At 43.4% G+C, this 18,064-nt stretch overlaps 1 protein-coding gene across 2 annotated transcripts in view; it reads right to left on the reverse strand.

Annotated features, from left to right (window-relative positions):
- The window catches only part of fars2 (phenylalanyl-tRNA synthetase 2, mitochondrial), an 85,022-nt gene that overhangs the window by 48,768 nt on the left and 18,190 nt on the right, over positions 1 to 18,064 (reverse strand). Inside the window, exons 1-4 of one of the 2 annotated variants that reach the window (XM_049012693.1) lie at positions 16,992 to 17,277; positions 12,089 to 12,734; positions 11,148 to 11,310; positions 9,772 to 9,903 (exon numbers count right to left, since the gene is read on the reverse strand). In XM_049012693.1, the coding sequence (XP_048868650.1) occupies positions 9,772 to 9,903; positions 11,148 to 11,310; positions 12,089 to 12,724 (931 nt within the window). In that variant the 5' untranslated portion in view covers positions 12,725 to 12,734; positions 16,992 to 17,277. Of the gene's footprint in view, positions 1 to 9,771; positions 9,904 to 11,147; positions 11,311 to 12,088; positions 12,735 to 16,991; positions 17,278 to 18,064 lie in introns of those variants that run through there. The other variant, XM_049012694.1, reaches the window with a different exon arrangement.

Here is an 18,064-nt window from a genome sequence, read left to right on the forward strand (position 1 = left end):
ACTAAAAGAAGAAAAGAGTTTTTGACCCAGGAGTGTAGATTTGGGTATACATGTTTGGGACAAGGCAAACATATACTGTTGCTTTGACTGGACTCCATTTTAAAGAAAATTAACATGCAAATCTCAGCTACAAGAAACCTCTGCGATGCACGTAAATTCTGCAAGATATTAAGTACTGCTTCCCCTGAGTGTTGAACATAGTTTAGCCTAATGCTAAGTTTTCCAGAGGAATACCAATTTCAGTTACTCAGATACACTGTAAATGTACCTGATTCGAACATAACACAAACATTAAAAGGCCATTTTCACGAAAGAGAGAAGCTAATGTCTCGACCATACCACGGCAATTTACGCAGAGCTTTGTTAAAGTAAGTTTTATAAGTTTTCTCAATAAACAAATAAATAAACAAATGGACAAGACTGGTTTAGCTTCTGAAAGTTACATGCATCCTTCCAGCCATCTTCCAGGTCCATGTCCTTAGCACAGGGTCACGAGAAGAACCGTAACATCAATCTGTGAAAACCCCCTCTGAATTCTCCGTTTCACATCGGGTTTGTGCTGCAGGTGACTGGATCTCTTGAATTTCTATTTCCTTGCTATTATGATCTCACTATGACTGTATCAGGGTTATTCATTCATTACGCTCCTTCTCAGTTGTAGTGATGCAGGGAAATCTACACATATTAGCATATTACTAATAAATATTAAATCTTCTGGTGCTTAGTTTTAACATCAATCATCCACATGCTATATTTCCATATAAATAAACTGGAGGGAAAATATACAATGTCCAAATTCTGAAGATTCTGGAAACCAAAGTATTAAATTATCAAGCTTTCACAAACAATCGCTGGCTTATTTAACTGGCTCACCGCATAATTTATTTAAAGAAACCTTTAAGAAATAGATCTGAATCAGGTTGATTTGTGCTTCTCAATCTACTAAAATGAGCTGTAACAAAACACAGGAGTTATGTAAAAAGCACAAACACAGTAAGGCAGAAGCACCTTAAATTCTTTTCCATCATTCCCTAAGCCGAATGCCGATTCCTTACTGCAGTACAGAAATTAAACCCAGGAAATCCAATCGACCTTGATAAAACATTCAAACTTTGCGAAGGAATTTCGTCCTGACAGCCAGACTGCCGGGTGCTTCCCTGCTCCTCTTAAATATTTAACTGCCTCCCTCATCTCATATCAAGTCTTCATTCCAGGATAAATCCATCAAATCTGGTGTGTTTATTTCACATGTAATCTCCCCATGGGAGGTAAATCATTACCAGCTTGATAATAAAATTTCTATAATAAATCAACTGGATAAAAATGCATACATGTATTTTTTATATATGTATGCAGACAATGTGTCTGTATTAATAACTCAGATAAAATCTGAATCAAATTATTATTATTATTATTACTATTGTTATTATCATACAGAAGGTATTGGTGCATCCAAACTTCAGTTAATTGTTTTAGATTTCATTTCAGTTGCTTTATTGCTCTTGTTTCATGTCTTTTTTGAGGGTGTTTTACTTCCCATTCCTATTCCTCCCTAGATTTGTTTGAGTTTGTACAGCACTTTGGTCAGCCTGGTGTTGTGCTCTAAAAATAAATTCTGGTTTATTTTGATTTAACTTTCAATGCCATGAGACTGTATCGTTTCCCCAGTTCGGCCTGGACGTCACAGTCCTGCCGTCTTTCTTCGTCTTGCCTGAACCAAGTACCTGGGTGACTCAGACTTGTCCCCACCTAACCCAGTCTTCATTCAGTCTATGTCTCAAACCAGAAACCCTCTCTGGCAAAGGCTTTGGTCATATCATCATAACAGAGGCTTGCATAAATCCAGAGCATACCTTAATGCGTGAGCATCTGAGATGTTGACAGGGCAAAATGAGCTCACAGGTCATCCAAATTTTATTCCAAATACTCAATACTCAATATCAGTTCCCTGCCTGGTACACAAATCAAGCTTTACACAATGATTAACTGCTGTCACGGTTCTGGTAAGCTCTTTTTGTAGAAACTGACACCACCAGCCCTGATTCTTTAGTATACTTCCAAAATATATGAATACAATGTACTGCAAAACTTTGTAACTACTACTACTACTTCAAAGTGGTTCTCAAAAAAAAATGAAAAACGAAACAAAAAACCAGTACAAACCATGTTTTTTCAGCTCTCGCATTTGAACCCAATAAGCTGAAGACCTCGTAAGTCCTCCATAATTCCACTTTGATTTTCCTCAGGACTAATACCTCACTGGACCAGTTATGCACCAAGAACCGGCAGTGAACTCTGTGGCAGTGTTGGAGTGCGTTACCGTTCAGTGTATCTGCCGCAGGAAATTTACACTCCCACAGTGACATGCTATATGACAGCCTTTCTCCTTTAGATTTGATATCTAAACATCAGTGTTTCTTAACCCAGTCCTCAGGTACCTACAGCCCACATTTTTGCTCCCTCCCAGCTCTCAGCCAATCAAGAATACCGAATACTTCACAATACTGGTACAGGTGCACTGGGAGCTGGGAGGGAGCAAAATTGTGTACTGGTTGGCCCCGAGGACTGGGTTCAGAAACACTCAGTCAATGCGATTGTATCTCTGATGCTCTGTCATGACTCTCTGGTTTAATTTTTCAGATTTTTTAGATTAGTTTATGGTCTTGAGAGACAATACAATCTTTACCCACAAATCGGCTGTGTTCAGCAGACTGTATGAGTAACAGAATAATAAAGTCATCGTTCAGGCCTCAGTGGCATAGCATCCGTGTAGGTGCCTCCCCAGAGAACACAATAACAACACTTTGCTCTCTGTAATATGGGGGCCAGCTCGAGAAATTCAGCTACAGACCTATCAACCCCCAGGCCATCCGGTATGTGTCACATAGCATGTGTAGTAATGAAATTCTCAACTCCAAACTTTATTACGCACGAAGGCTTTTTCAGTGGCTTTCTGCACAAAGCGTGATGAAAAGACATTTCTTTGTTTTATTAACAAGATGACTGCACTAAGAATAAACATGATTAATGGTCTCATATTTTATATTTAATCAGAGGTAATTCCATTTTCGTATTGTTATTTGTAAGACAGATTAAAATATGGTGCATGATGTCTGTGAAGAACTGTATCAGGATACAGATGAGGTTTTTCAAACACATATTACAGTCTAGGAGAGTGTTTCCCAATCCTGCCCTCGGGGACCCAAAACTATCCACATTTTTGCTCCCTCCCAGCTCCCATAAACTGTCTGCGGGGCGCCGAGGACCAGATTGAGATCGTCTCTGTCTCCTCTTTTGATGCCTCCTGTAAAACCTCTGCAAAGATACTTTGGTATGGAATTGCCGGATGGCAAAACTACTCGATGTAAAACCTGCACCACAATCGTCAGTCCAAAAAATAGATAAACAACTGAATATCTTTAAAAACTGGACTTTTACTAAGAATCCTAGTCATAAACACAAAGAAATCGTCTCTTTAATTCAACTGCTGCAAGTAATTCAAATCCCTCTCTCTTAATTAGGCAATAAATTTTTCTTTTACTTTTTGAAAATAAGAGCATAGAATCTGACATATCTGTTAGGGTGGTGGGGGGGGGGGGGGCGTGCGACATCTTGGCAGCCGTAGGTGATTTTGAAGGAAAGATGAAACTGAAACTGGGGAGCCCTGAAAGGCCGATATTAATGAAGGAAGTGATCAGGACTTTCATCTCCTTCACAGCGATTCAAATCAGTGGAGATTCGCCAGGAGATGAAATGGGGTGATGTGAGCCACTCAGGCTTCAGGAAAGTATGTCCTGCCGAAAATAGCTCATCCATCAGCAGGACCATGGGCATGGCCGTGGCCTCCTGGGTTGCGGGTTCCATTCCGCCCACCAGCCGTGTGCGTGCGTGGGCCTTGTATGATCTTTGCATATTTTTCCTGTTATCGTGTGGATTTCGTTCTGTGCCAAAAAGTCTTTTTCTTGATTGATGTCTCAAAATTTCCCATATTTTAATTGTATGCCCTTTTATCTATTTATTTCTCTGGTGTGTTTGTTCAAATCAAGATACATTTTTGGAACAATTAGGGATTAAACTCCTTAGTCAAGGGCCAAATGGTGGATCACTCTCAAATCCCTGGGATTCGAATCAGCAACCTTCCGATCAGAGGCACAGCGTCCAAACTTCCTGAGCTACCCCCACACCATTCAATCTAACATCCCATCCATGGTGTACTGCATGGGTAAGCATTCTATTTATTTAGCACCTTTCAAGAACAAATGTCACAAAAAGCTTCATGGATAATAATCCTAAGGCAATTAACCATCAATATAAGGCCTGTCTATACAAAAATACTTTGGCGTGCTGTTTAAGGGAGTCCACACTGCTGGCTGATCTACTGTCTCTGGGAAGACTGTTCCACAGCCTTGGGGAAGCAACCACAAAAGCCCTGTTACCTGCTCGTAAATTTGGACCTAAGGATAACAGGAAGCCCCTGATCAAAAGACCTGAGGCTACTGTTTTCAGTGTATTCCTGATTCATGTTTCAGCTACAAAACACCTTGAGTCCAAGAGTGCGCCAATCCATTGTGCTAATATCAGCGTCCTTGCTTTGAAAGAACTGTACAACGGAGCATTTGCCACAATATGGTTTCCTTGTACCTAGGATACCGGCTAATGCCGAGCCTGGTCTTCATCTGCCTGAAATTCATGACTTGCAGGACCTACATGAATAGAGCCCACAGAGCTACCGGCTAACGTGCTAACATGCTAATGTGCAGCTGAGCATTCACGGCCTCTTAGCCTGACACGATCAAAAGCTTTGCAGAAAGAAAGACTCCCTGCTCCCCGCAATAAATCCAATACCCCGGCTAGTCTGTCTCTTTCGGGGGGGGGGGGGGGCATAGTGGTGATTTACTGATCTCCTCAGTATTAGCAAGCAGTCAGTGATCTCTCAGCTCAATCCTAATCATCCCACATTGATCAAACAAATAAAAGAAGAAACCTTGACATCTTAGACAGACTGCGGTCCAAAATTTACTATCAAATGATCAGTCACAAGTGTCTGGGCTCATTTAAATGTTATGACAAATGTAACATCTCTATGGATCACAGCTACACGAGGCAGGAATCACACAGTGGCAAATCAAATCATCAGCCATCACCTACAGCCATATTTTATGGCTAAATCCTACCATTTAACATGCATATATTTACAAATCCCTTCAAACCCTGGTTAATATCTGAAAATGTGGAACTATAATTTCTTTATTAATTTTTAATTGGACCATATATTCAGTTTAGTACTGTTCTGCCCTGATGTTTACAAGCTCACTATCTTTTTTTTGCATATAATGTGCATTAGATGAAAACCTGAAAATAACTGCCTACTGGACATTACAGGCCGATAAATTTATGATAAACCATGCAGACTATGTGTGAATGTTCAACAATTGGAAATTACTCAGAAATACTTAATCAGGAATAAGAGTCCCGGATAGTGCAGCGGGTGGGGAGACCTTTGTGTGTGTGTGTGTGTGTGTGTGTGTGTGTGTGTGTGTGGTGGCAGTAGGATTGTGCCACTAGTGATTGCCTCCACTGTCACCACCATGACCACAAACAATAGGTCCAGCGGGGGAAGGCTTGTGCAGTGGGTGTGTAAATTCTGGGGAGGGGTGTGTGTGGATTGGGTTCTTTTTAGTAGGACATGTGGGGGGAACAACTTTGATTAGTCACAGACACATGCACACATGACACGCCCTGCTGTAAGTGGGGGGCCACGTTAATTACAAAATTTGGGGGCTGTCAATTTTTTATTTAATTTTATTTTTTTAATGAAAACCAAAACCATGATGACTGAGAGAGAAACTGCAGAGTGGACGGAAACGCACGTCAGACAGCTTCACACGTACGAAGCCCAAATTATGGAATAATGCATTAGGACGAAGGAAGGATTCGATGGGAACATGATTAACTCAGAACCAGGAACAGAAGTGCCACCTGAACCGGTCACAGATGGTGTCCCTCCCCCACACTCACCCCATACCCCGAGGCTCCCAGTTCAAGGGCTGTGTAATTGTCCCCAAACATGGCTTTAATCACACTGCCCCCCTCCCCCCATGGATGCATCCCGTCCATCCAGCTGTGATACCCTATTCCAGAGACTCGTGCTGTCATTAACGTGGGGTCCCATATGTTTCTGAGCATCCCCCCCCCCACCCCATCCCAGAAGAATTGATCAGGGCTGGCATAATACATTGGGTCCTAATGAATAACACAGCAAACCAGCACTGCTAATGGGAAGCCCCCTTCTGCCGAATTAATCCGCACCAGCCCAGCCTTCAGTCACGCTTGGGGACAAACAAGTCAGACCTCCCCCCCCCGGTGCCTCCCATCTCACACCCCCCTAGCCACAGAGCCACATCTCACTTCAAATTTGGCCTTCTTGCCAACTTCAAAAAAGAAATAAAAAAAAACAGGGTGTGTGTATGTTTGCATGTGTTTTTTGTTTGGGGGGGAGTAGTGGAGGTAGGAGTGGGGTGTAAAAAGGGTTGCCCTGGCAACAGTGGCCCAGTGATCAACTGCAAACCTCTGCAGACAGAGTGACACAAAAACACAAAGGATGAAAGAAAAAAGGAACAGGCAGAGAGACAGGGCGATCCTTCAAAACCGCGAGATAAAACATGAAAGTCCAGCACCGCTGTCATTGGCCAGTCGGACACAGAAGCAGATGTTAAAGCAGCAGACCGACGTCAGAACATATCTGACATCACAGTAGTATCAAAACTTGCCTTCTGTTTCTAGAATGTTCTGTCCACAACATCAATTAAATCAACAGAAGATGATGGGCAATTGAAGGCAGACTTCAAGTGATTAAGTGAAATATTTTCACGCATGAATCCAAACATGCATCCATCCAGCACTTATTTAATGTTTTATTCTTTTAATCCGCATTTTGAATTCATTTTAACTTTCTGTTGCAGATACATTCAACACATCAAACGAAAAACATATATACATATCATTCCGACACCTTGAGAAAGCAAGATAAACTATACTTCAGACAACATATGAAATCTGAGCTCACCTATGGAGCCTGTCAAGGGAGGATTACATCCAAAGTATAGAGGATGCAGTACTACTATACATCCGAAGGATCAGGAGGTGACACTCAACCAAACTGAATTATTTAGGATTTCTGAGGCGTCGAAGGCGCGAGTTGCTCTAATGCAGGCGTTTGCAGGGGCCCGACGCGTGACTGGATGCGAGAGCAGCTGACTTACAGGTAAAAGCCTCCAGCCACACTGGAGGACGTGTTTCAATCAGCAACGGCACGGAAGCCGACGGACATGACCTCAATCCCGCATCGGTGGGTAAACCACTGGGGAGACAGTATGGCTTTCTGACGACGGACAGGGGGAGTAAAGAGCTCAGCTGGTTTAGCCTACTGGTATTATAAAGCACAGGGAACACGGGAGAGGGAGGGGACAGGAAAAAAATCCAAGTGTCTATATGTTTGCATGTGAGTGGCTCAGTGGGTTAAGGCACCCTGCCTGTGGGCGAATGGGTCCTGGGTCACAGCTGGCAGAGTGATGTCACTGCTGGACCACAGAGCAGGGTCTTTACCCGCACTTGGTTCTGTGATCTCGCCATGTGTACACAGGTTTCCCCCTGCAGTCCAAAATCATGACGTTAGCTGGACTAGTTTCTTCAAACTGCCCATAGTATGATTGCGCACATGTGCCCTGTGATTGGTTGACTCCCATCCTGCCTTCGGCCCTATGCTGTCTTGGACAGGTTCCAGTCCCACTGCCCTCCCCGACGCAGAAGGAAGATGGATTTATGGTAATTAGGCAGGTATGGCTGAATGGGCTCCCCCACATCCTACACGTTATGTCAACAAATGTGAAAAGCTTTAAACCTAAACAAATAAAATGTGTAGCAAACATAACACAAGGGCAGGCTGCTCCTTCCCAAGGGTTCCTTTGTACACAGGTGCTGGTTTGTCTCAAACACAGAGATTCTCACAGCAGAGCTTTTGGCTGGACCAGGATTGTGGGGTGAAATTCTTATCAAAAGCTAGATAATCTAGCCGGCCACCGAATTGAATCCTACCCTCCCTCATAGGCACTTCAGCTAAAAGCAATACATCCTTAATTGTGTTTAGGAACAGAAGTTGAAATGGAATATTGTCTGCACAGGTCTGCTGGCTGAATAGACATGTTTACTGAATGCTCTTGCTGCTGGAGAGAGCTGCGACTTCTCCTCGTCATGGTAACCCTTCATGCAGCTGGTGTGACCTCGCACCAAGCTTAAATGATACCGACTGCATTAAAAAGTCTGAAAAGGTCTGTCTGGAGAGGAGTTATACTTATATAAGATTTTGTCTGGATACAAGTATAAGTTTTTCATCACCCAAAATCAAACCTTGCTCTAGGTTAACAGACGTCTAAAAGCAATATCAAAAAGACACTGCAAGACAGAATCACAGAGTCAAACCTGCTAGTAAAGAATTACATGACATAAAAAAAACAATGTTGACTTCACTAGCCTTCTGAAACTTGTTTTTTATATATATTTTTCCGCTGTACCTACAAAAAGCTTGCAACAGGGTCTTGTATGCAGGGATACAAGACAATCCTGCCCTAGTTAAGGAACCTGAAATGTTACAGAATAGATCCGGCTAGACTGGAAAGAAGACAGGCAGACAGTCAGGTTTCACTAACAATCCCTCAGCTGTCTTCCTCTGATCTTTGGTTTTGATTCCGTCTTTCTTTGGTGAACTTTGCTTTCTTGTTACAACTTCACAATATGCCATCAGTTTATCGCTGCTATATAGAATGTCGGCTAATTGTTGTTTAAAATCATGCACAACTGCCGAGACCTCGATACACAATGAAGCAGCTTTGGTATCTATGAGGCCTCAAATTCTCTGAGATGTCAGTTTCAGGTCCGACCTGTCCTTCTGCAGTGAGACAGCCTCTCGATAGTGGCACGGCTCCTCTCTTGGGACTGCGCAACAGTGCCATCTACTGTCAGAGGTAGGAAGTGAGATTCTTAAGCCTAACGGTAACTTGGGCCATGGTGAATTAAATGTTTGCTCGATCGTGAGCAGGCAGGCCTGCCTCCCACTCTAAGAAGAGTTCAAAAATATTTTCCTTGATTCTTTCGAAATTCCAATGACCAAACAAACTTCTGTGATTGGATGGCTCTGCCCAGCCGTGGGGGGTGGGGATTTCATCACTGGACCAATTAAATGGGCTAGAGACCAGCTTCAATTGGCCAATTGCTGTTGGTTTGCTAACAGGGGAACCCATCCTGTGGTCTGTGTGGATCCCAATGGCCCAGTGCAGAGCACTGTGCTGTAAGAATGGTGCCGTTCTTTGGATGAGAAGTAAAACCCTGGTTCTGATTCTCTGAGGCCATACAAGATCCCTGGGCTTCCATGGAAATAGTAGGGGTGGTAGCCCAATATCTGGGGTAAAATTTCCCACTGTGGCCCTTTTGAAACTGCCTTACTAATCATCCCCTATATCTAACTAGTGAATTCTCTCCTGCTCCTTCACCACTTTATCTACTGTGTTGTGAGTTTACTGGTGAAGAATGGTTGCCATTACAGTACATCCAGATGGGTGCTACACAGATTTGGTGGTTGAAGTGGCTTCCCAATGCTTCTGAGAAGCACATTGGTTGCCTTGAAAAGTGCTATATAAACATTCATTCATTCAATCACCCACAAATAGAAACTCTTTTAATCCAAGATTGTTTCTTCAAAAGCACATCTGGCTGTACCTGATTGGAGCAGCTGTTGTTCCATCACCCCGCAGCCCAGAACCTCCAGCCATCGGCCTTGGAAGTTCACCTCCATCTCAAATGAGGGGTGAGTGAAGGGGAAAGAGCAGTCGACCCAGCGGACCTCCAAGTCTGCCGGGGAAGCACACAGCACCTTCAGGACAGCCCGCACCGTGCAAATAACTCCGTGACGTTACAGCTAACTGGCAATGGAAAGTCAAGTCAAGTGGGGCTTGCTTGTCACATCAGTCATATAAATAACGCTCCCCAGACCGCGGTGCTCCATATGTACACAAAGTGCGGAGACAGACAGGACATGTGCATGTTGAACATGCTGGAATGTTTAGAATATACTCCATGATGGCAGCAGCAGAGTTACACATTTAAATAGCACGAATTAATGATAAATAAATATCACTGCGACAAATAATGAGGAATAATGGGAATTTGGTACCAATAACAATAATTTACAACAGCAGCAAGGAAACTATTTCCAGGAATGAGTGTGCTGGTGTTATATCCCAAACTGATGGGAAGCTGGTGAGATGCCTTCATGGGAAAAGGAGGGTCTGAGACAGATGGTGGGACTGGGAAGTAGATCAAATAGTTTTTGTATGAGGAAACACCTATGAGGTCTAACCCTTAATGCATGTTGCACTATTCCATTGTCTTTACTTCCATCTATCCATCCATCCATCTTCCAAACCGCTTATCCTACTGGGTCGCGGGGGGTCCGGAGCCTATTCCGGAAGCAATGGGTACGAGGCAGGGAACAACACTGGATAGGGGGCCAGCCCATCGCAGGGCACATTCACACACCATTCACACCTACGGGCAATTTAGCAACTCCAATTAGCCTCAGCATGTTTTTGGACTGTGGGGGGAAACCGGACTCAAACCTGGGTCCCAGAGGTGTGAGGCAACAGTGCTAACCACTGCACCACAATGCCGCCCCTTGTCTTTACTTGTGCATCTAAAAATCCTGAGATCTAACGGCAATGTGAATTTTTGGGTGATGTTTCGTTAACTGGATCAACAGGAGCTAACTGTGGAGAAGAAGATGGGTAACTTCTACTCCTCTTACTTGTTGTTATAATCTGAATATGACCACATCCTGAAAGCGAAACTATTTATCAGTTAAACCGTATTCCCAGGAACCACGGTTAAACCCAATCGGCGTTTTTATTCTCTGATTTTGCAGCTACTCCACCAACCAGCCATGCAATATGAATGATGTTACAGGGCAGGATCCCACCCTTGCCCTACCTAATGCCCCACCCCCAAACCACCAGGCCCCTCCCCCAAACCACCAGGCCCCACCCCCAAACCACCAGGCCCCTCCCCCAATACCCTCAAGCCCCGTCCAAAGCTCCCACCTTCCCCGAAAAGGTGCCTGATGAGGTGGGTAAGTGCCTGCTTCAAGTTGAACTCCACCAGCTTGACGGCCTCCAGCGTGTGCGTCTCCTGCTTCTCCGTGGTGCGCCGGCCGCCATGCTCAAATAATCGCAGATCCTCCCCATGCTTCACGGATGCAAATAGCTGGGACAGAAGGCGAAGAGCTGAGATTAATTAAAATGACACATGAAACAGGGAATGCATGAAAGAATACATACCCATTAGACAAACACTGGGAGGACCAATAAAGTAATTCACACAATACATAGGGGGTGGGGGGGGGTCACCGTATAAGATGAATTTCAGGACTCACATCGGGAGAACCCAACAAGAGCGAAAGACCAGAAAAGGGGCAAACATTGTTTTACATATTACACATTTATGATACAGCAGACAGAAGGGTTAAGGGTTAATGCACTAAGTAAAGTAAGTAAGAGTTAATGCACAGTTGCAGAAACAATGAACTGCCTGACACAAAAGCAGGTGCCAATGAACTCCAGGCTTTATATGCATTATATGTTTTTAACGCAAAGCTGTGGAGGCAAAAAAGTGTGTGTGTATTTATTTATTTATTTAAACACACACACTAAAGTAATGACGTAATTCGACTGTAAAGTATGCCTGGACAGCAAGTGCGTTACATCAGCAAATCATTTCGATATTTAGTCACTGACTGATAGCGATTTCTTTGCCTTTATAGTTTGCCTTACTAACGTTAGTAAGAATTACACATTATAATCGCACATTCATTTACTACTGTGATTCGCTCAGCCAGCACTATGTGTTAATCAATAGCCTTCAGATTTTAGCATTTGACAGTGCCGTGGAACAATTATCGGTGAACTAATCATCAATGAACTAATTAACAATTAACTAATCATCTTAAGCTTTTGAAATGTCTTCAGACTAGAGGCATCCTCACTTCGTGATCGGAGAAAAGGCGGACGCCCTCCATCTGGTGGAAGACAGGGTAGTGAGTGGCATCGATCTCATCCCTTCGGTACACGTCCCCGGCCACCAGGAAGGCGTCGAGGCCGCAGTGCACCAGGTCGCGCTGGTGGGCGGAGGTGTGCGCCCGCAGCATCACGCCACGGTTCAGGTAGTAGTTGTCCCCTTTGCTGCGGCTGGCATGGTCCGGGGGGAACAGGAGGCTGTCGAAGTTCTGCTCCACCGTTACCACTGGGCTCAGGTTGTCGTAGACGGAGAAAAGGCGCTTGCCCCATCGGCCCGTGTAGGACTCATAGAAGAACGCCTTGATGCGCTCTTTGATGAGCCACAGCGGGTGGTACGCCTGGTTGTGCAGGTTGCGGCCAACCTTAGAGAGGATCTTGGCCGTCACGTTGGTGTAGTCATCACGAGGGTAGCTCTGCCCGAGCACCTCCACCAAGCCCTGCCCACCTGCTTGAGAGGCGGGGCTCTTGGTGGTCACATGTCTGTGGGGGAGTCTATGACAGGGTAAGGGCATGGTGCCCTGCCTCATGAAGGGCCACCTCTGGATGCCTGGGAGGTCCAACAGAAGGCGCAGGGTCATAGGGTGGTTGCTGTGGCATAGCCTCATGGTCCATCACCTTGGGAGACAGACGACATAGTAAGCTGAGTAGGGCAGTACCTGGAAGGCTCCAGAAATCATCACAAAGAGGTGATTGGGTTATACATAACACAAAATAAGTCAGCGTCTCTCAATCCAATCCTTGGGGACCCCGAGACTCCCTATAAGCTCCCATTGAAGCTGTAGCAGCTATTTGGTGTTCACGATTGCTTTGTTTGTTCACCATTGCTTTGTTTGTTCACGATTGCTTTGTTTGTTCACCATTACTTCGTTTGTTCACGATTGCTTCGTTTGTTCACCATTGCTTTGTTTGTTCACGATTGCTTCGTTTGTTCACGATTGCTTCGTTTGTTCACGATTGCTTTGTTTGTTCACGATTGATTGATTCTTTCTTGATTGTTCAGTTTGTTTTTATTGCTTGGTTCATTCTTGATTGCTTAGCTCAGGTGTGCTTGGAGCTGGGAAGGAGCAAAAATATGGTCTGTCTAAGGGGGCCTGAGGACTGGGTTGAGAGAAACCGTGTTTAGAAAGCCCACAAATCATTAGTATACTTGCACACATTTGGGAAAAGTTACAAAGATTTGTATAACCTCTTAAACTAACGGACCTGAAAGCCTGTCGCTAAGAAATGAAAGAAGTGAGACACATAGACCCAAGCAGTAATAGATATGTGTGCAGCAAAGTAAAACCAATACAGGAAATTCCATCCAATATGTGCTCCGTATCGCAAGAGTCAAATTCAAATTCATAATTAGCGACAGTGAACAAAATGCTCCCGTCCCAGACTAGCTTCAATCAAACAGATTTTCCTCACCAGGGCCAACTGCACAACATTTGCATTAACGTCCCTGTCAGTCGCTCGGGATAACGGGGGCCATCAATTAGAGGAATGTAAATGTGGATGACATTTATCCCCCCCGCGCCCCCCACCCCACCTGGATTCACGCCACTTGTTCTCCGCCGACACAGCCTCCGTATTTATTCTGTCACATTTTTTTAACTTGGATGAGGCGAGCGCTCTGCGACAAGGCTGGAGGGGATGAAGTATTATCCTGGGCTGATGGCACATTTCTTCAAATTGCTAACTGTCTATCTTTTTTCCCCAAAATGGCAGATTAAAACATTACATTGGCTTCTGCACAGAATGGAGAAATCATCCAAAGTTGAAATGACAAAGGACTCGCGAGAAAACACATGTGGGAAATTTGTTAGCAGATTGGAAACATGGTGAAAATAAAATATAATGAACAGGGAATTTTCTGAGAGATTACAGCACTCTGGGAAACATTCAAAAGATAATTAGGGTTCGAGTTGTATAATTGATTCTATATACTTATTTTCCACAATTTATGACACTAATTTTACATTTTCTTTACTTAGTAGATGCTTTTATCCAAAACTAAATACATTTGAGAGAGTTAAAAATTCGGCTTCAACAAGCGTTCAAAGGTTTTTTTTTTATCAAAAATGTAACGACATTTCTGCAATTCTTCCTTCAAAATTTACAATTTCTGTGTGACATTCAAATCTCCGATCTCTTTTGATTTTTCTGGATGCAGTCTGAAGTCTCCAGTGCATTCTTTGGTACAAACCAACCCAGAAAGCTATTTCGGCTTGTGACATAGCAGGGCTAATGATATACATTCAACAACCCAGCCAGACAACACCACAACACCGCAATACTGCTGCAGCAATAGCTGCATCTTTTCCCTCATAAGCAGCTGAACAATAAGCTCCCCTAGGAAATCTCTCGCTTCCTTACGTACCGTGTCAATATGGCCGGGCAGGTTATTATCTGGAATTTTGTGTTCCGACCCAGTTCTGAGATAATGCAGTATGAGAGCAGGGACTAGATCCTATGGGGAGTCATTGTTGTGATGCATAAATATTATATTATATTATATTTTATATATACACATATGTGTGCGTGTTTAATATATATGTACACTTCGACACACAGGGGAGATAAAGTAATACAATGGCCAAATTATTTGTTAATATCAAGGACCAACTAAGGAGTAGAGCCTCCCACAGACTTCAGAACAGCTTCAGCCTTTCATGAAATTCGCTTTATGGGTCCTGTCTGTAGTGGGATATTTCACAGTACAGAACCTCCTATATAGGCTTAATGAGCTGGCGATGAGAGAGACCTTGGGAGTCATGTGACTCCCTCGTGGTCGTGAAGCAGACCCGTGAAGTCGCTTAGCAATGTGCATGGAGGCAGCATCATCCTGGAATACGGGAGCATCATATAGGAACACTGTCTGTAAAACAAGGTGCAGCTACTCCTGCAGAATGGCCTCCCATTCCTTGGCAGTTACACTAGCATTCAGAGAGACCATTGGGTCCCAATGACTCCCACAAGGCCGTATGCACCATTACAGACCCCCCACATTGTGGATTACATGTATCTATTGGTTTTCTCCAATGCCTAACCCCCTGACATGTTAAATCATTTTTATTGCATTTATTATACTTGGTAATTTTGCAGACTCTTTTGTCCAAAGTGATACACAAGTCAGAGAGCAGGGTCAGACAGTGTCCGCACAGCATTTGGCGCTCAAAGTACTTGCTGAAGAAGCCAATGAAACCCAAGCCAAATCCACTTTAAAGAACACAACTTTGCATCAAAAACATGAAACCATACACCTAACTGAAACCCCAACCCTAAAAGAAAAAAGATGACGTTTCTCACACACTTCAGACAGGCTAAATGAAGCAAAACAGAACATTAATGGACAACAAGCAAATCTTCACAATATCATTTCACTTTAAAAGATTCTAAAATCTAGTCGATGAGCTTCCAAAGCCAAAATGTTGCATTATTATCACAAAAACATAACTTACAATCCAAATCTTTACTTTACTTCTACACAATGAATTGAAACAATCTGAAAATAGCCCTTCTGCTCTGGCTTCACTGGAGGACCTTTGCTGCCTCAGGTTGATTAAAATCATTCTCACTCTGGTCTGAGTCTTTACATACTTGCTGCCCCTGTGGTTGGTGACCATCTGCCTTTGCTCTATGTTGTTACACTGCCACAGTGTTACTAAAAATTCATCCTCATTCAAGTTAGCATTTCCCCCGCAGGTTCCCTCTCCCAGGGCCTCCCCACTGTGTGGCGACCTCCCGTGGTAATATCTCACAACAATGAACAACTAACTTCCAGAGTGAACAACTAACTTTGGATTTGGCATTAACTATACATTAATTGGTCATTAAATTTACATTACATGAAAAAAAACACAAAGTCATAGCAAGAAATCACTAACAATGTAGCAGTGCACAGGGAACCTTTTAACACTGGTTTAAATGTAACACTGACCTCTTGCATAGTAACACAGGGTCGAGTAGGGTGTTCTTCCGCTCAGTTTACCACATTGCCCGCTGGGTTAAATGTAACACTGACCTCTTACATAGTAACACAGGGTCGAGCAGGGTGTTCTTCCGCTCAGTTTACCACATTGCCCACTGGGTTAAATGTAACACTGACCTCTTACATAGTAACACAGGGTCGAGCAGGGTGTTCTTCCGCTCAGTTTACCACATTGCCCGCTGGGTTAAATGTAACACTGACCTCTTACATAGTAACACAGGGTCGAGTAGGGTGTTCTTCCACTCAGTTTACCACATTGCCCGCTGGGTTAAATGTAACACTGACCTCTTACATAGTAACACAGGGTCGAGCAGGGTGTTCTTCCACTCAGTTTACCACATTGCCCGCTGGGTTAAATGTAACACTGACCTCTTACATAGTAACACAGGGTCGAGTAGGGTGTTGTTCCGCTCAGTTTACCACATTGCCCGCTGGGTTAAATGTAACACTGACCTCTTGCATAGTAACACAGGGTCGAACAGGGTGTTCTTCCGCTCAGTTTACCACATTGCCAGCAGACAGTCTCCTGCTAATTTTCAGAGTGACAGGGTGTGTTTTCGTCGAGATGTAACGCACAGTGCTTTTGCGGCATGAAAGAAATGTCTTTATCGTGCTTGTTCCTTGATTACTGAGCTGTGTTTGTAAGTCACAAATTCCAATTTTATATTACCTTAGTAACCATCTCGTTGCCAAAAACATAGCATCATTTTAAATACATAAACAACTCTTAGCTAGTGTTAGCCAAGCTTGACAGACTTCAGACAGCGTTAGCTACAACTAAGCCCATAGTGTAAGATAATGAAATAAAAACAACCAATTTCAGTTCAATTAAAATGATTTATTGGCATGAAGATGTCAGAAACAATATTACCAAGGTGTCAAAGTTCAGTTTTTCATACCTTGTAAGATTTCGCCTCCCCAACAATGCTGTGTGGCACGTGAATGCATTTAGATAGATCCATAATCAATATCCACCTACAACATACAAATAAAACTTTGTCGCATTTATCTCACTGAAACAGACTTTTCTAGTCAGTGTCACAATTAAGCCCGCCCATGGGATAAGTTGTACCATTTCACTTCTGCCACTTTTAGTGCAATCGTACAAGGTCGGTAGGTTCTAGAAACAAACTTCAAGTGTTCGCTTGTAGCACAGATCTGGATGTTGCTTATATAAAAATATGATTAAATCAAATATTTTTGAAATCATTTAGCCAAAACCAAAACGTGTTAGGTTGTGCACACGTACTATAGAAAAGAGTATATAGGAATATATGCATTCAAATAAATGAATCAAATCAATCATGTTAAATCAAATAAGTGAATAAATAAAATCTGTAAAGTTAATTAAAGTCTTGCAAATATATTCAGAGACACACAGGTCAATAAACAGCCAAAGCAAAACTATCAGAAATGTTACAAAAAAAAAAAGTTACCAGTACTTGATTCCTAATGAACCAGACTTTGGGTTGGAATTAAATATCCATCCATCCTCTTATCTTAGGGGCAGCACAGGGCCTGAAGTCTCTCCCAGGCAGCATGGGGCACAATGGTTGCCATGCCAATCGGTGGCAATTATTATTCCCATAATTCTTTCTAAAACCAAACATGACGCTAATGTCAGGCCAGCACACTTCTGATTATGACGCACACCACATTTTCTTCCAACTTCCAAGCCACATGCAACAATGTAATCACAACAGTTACCGTGATTCATAAGGACACTGCTCCATATTACGCATCAGCGCTATTTTGAGAATCCAATCTGGCATGAACAGAACCCCCTGCACACTTTGCTGAGAACCGAACGACTGCAGAGCCGATCGTGGCCACCTCTACACCCTGGTCACCCAGTAGAAGAACACTGAGCAGTAGCAGGCCTTCTTTTGATTGCTGGTCCATTCAGAATGTCTAGGAAGTGACCCTTACAGAAGCAGATGCTGTAAGACACAGATCACATGCACACAAATGC

The sequence above is a fragment of the Brienomyrus brachyistius genome, chromosome 1 (assembly GCF_023856365.1).
Source record: "Brienomyrus brachyistius isolate T26 chromosome 1, BBRACH_0.4, whole genome shotgun sequence".
Taxonomy (NCBI): domain Eukaryota; kingdom Metazoa; phylum Chordata; class Actinopteri; order Osteoglossiformes; family Mormyridae; genus Brienomyrus; species Brienomyrus brachyistius.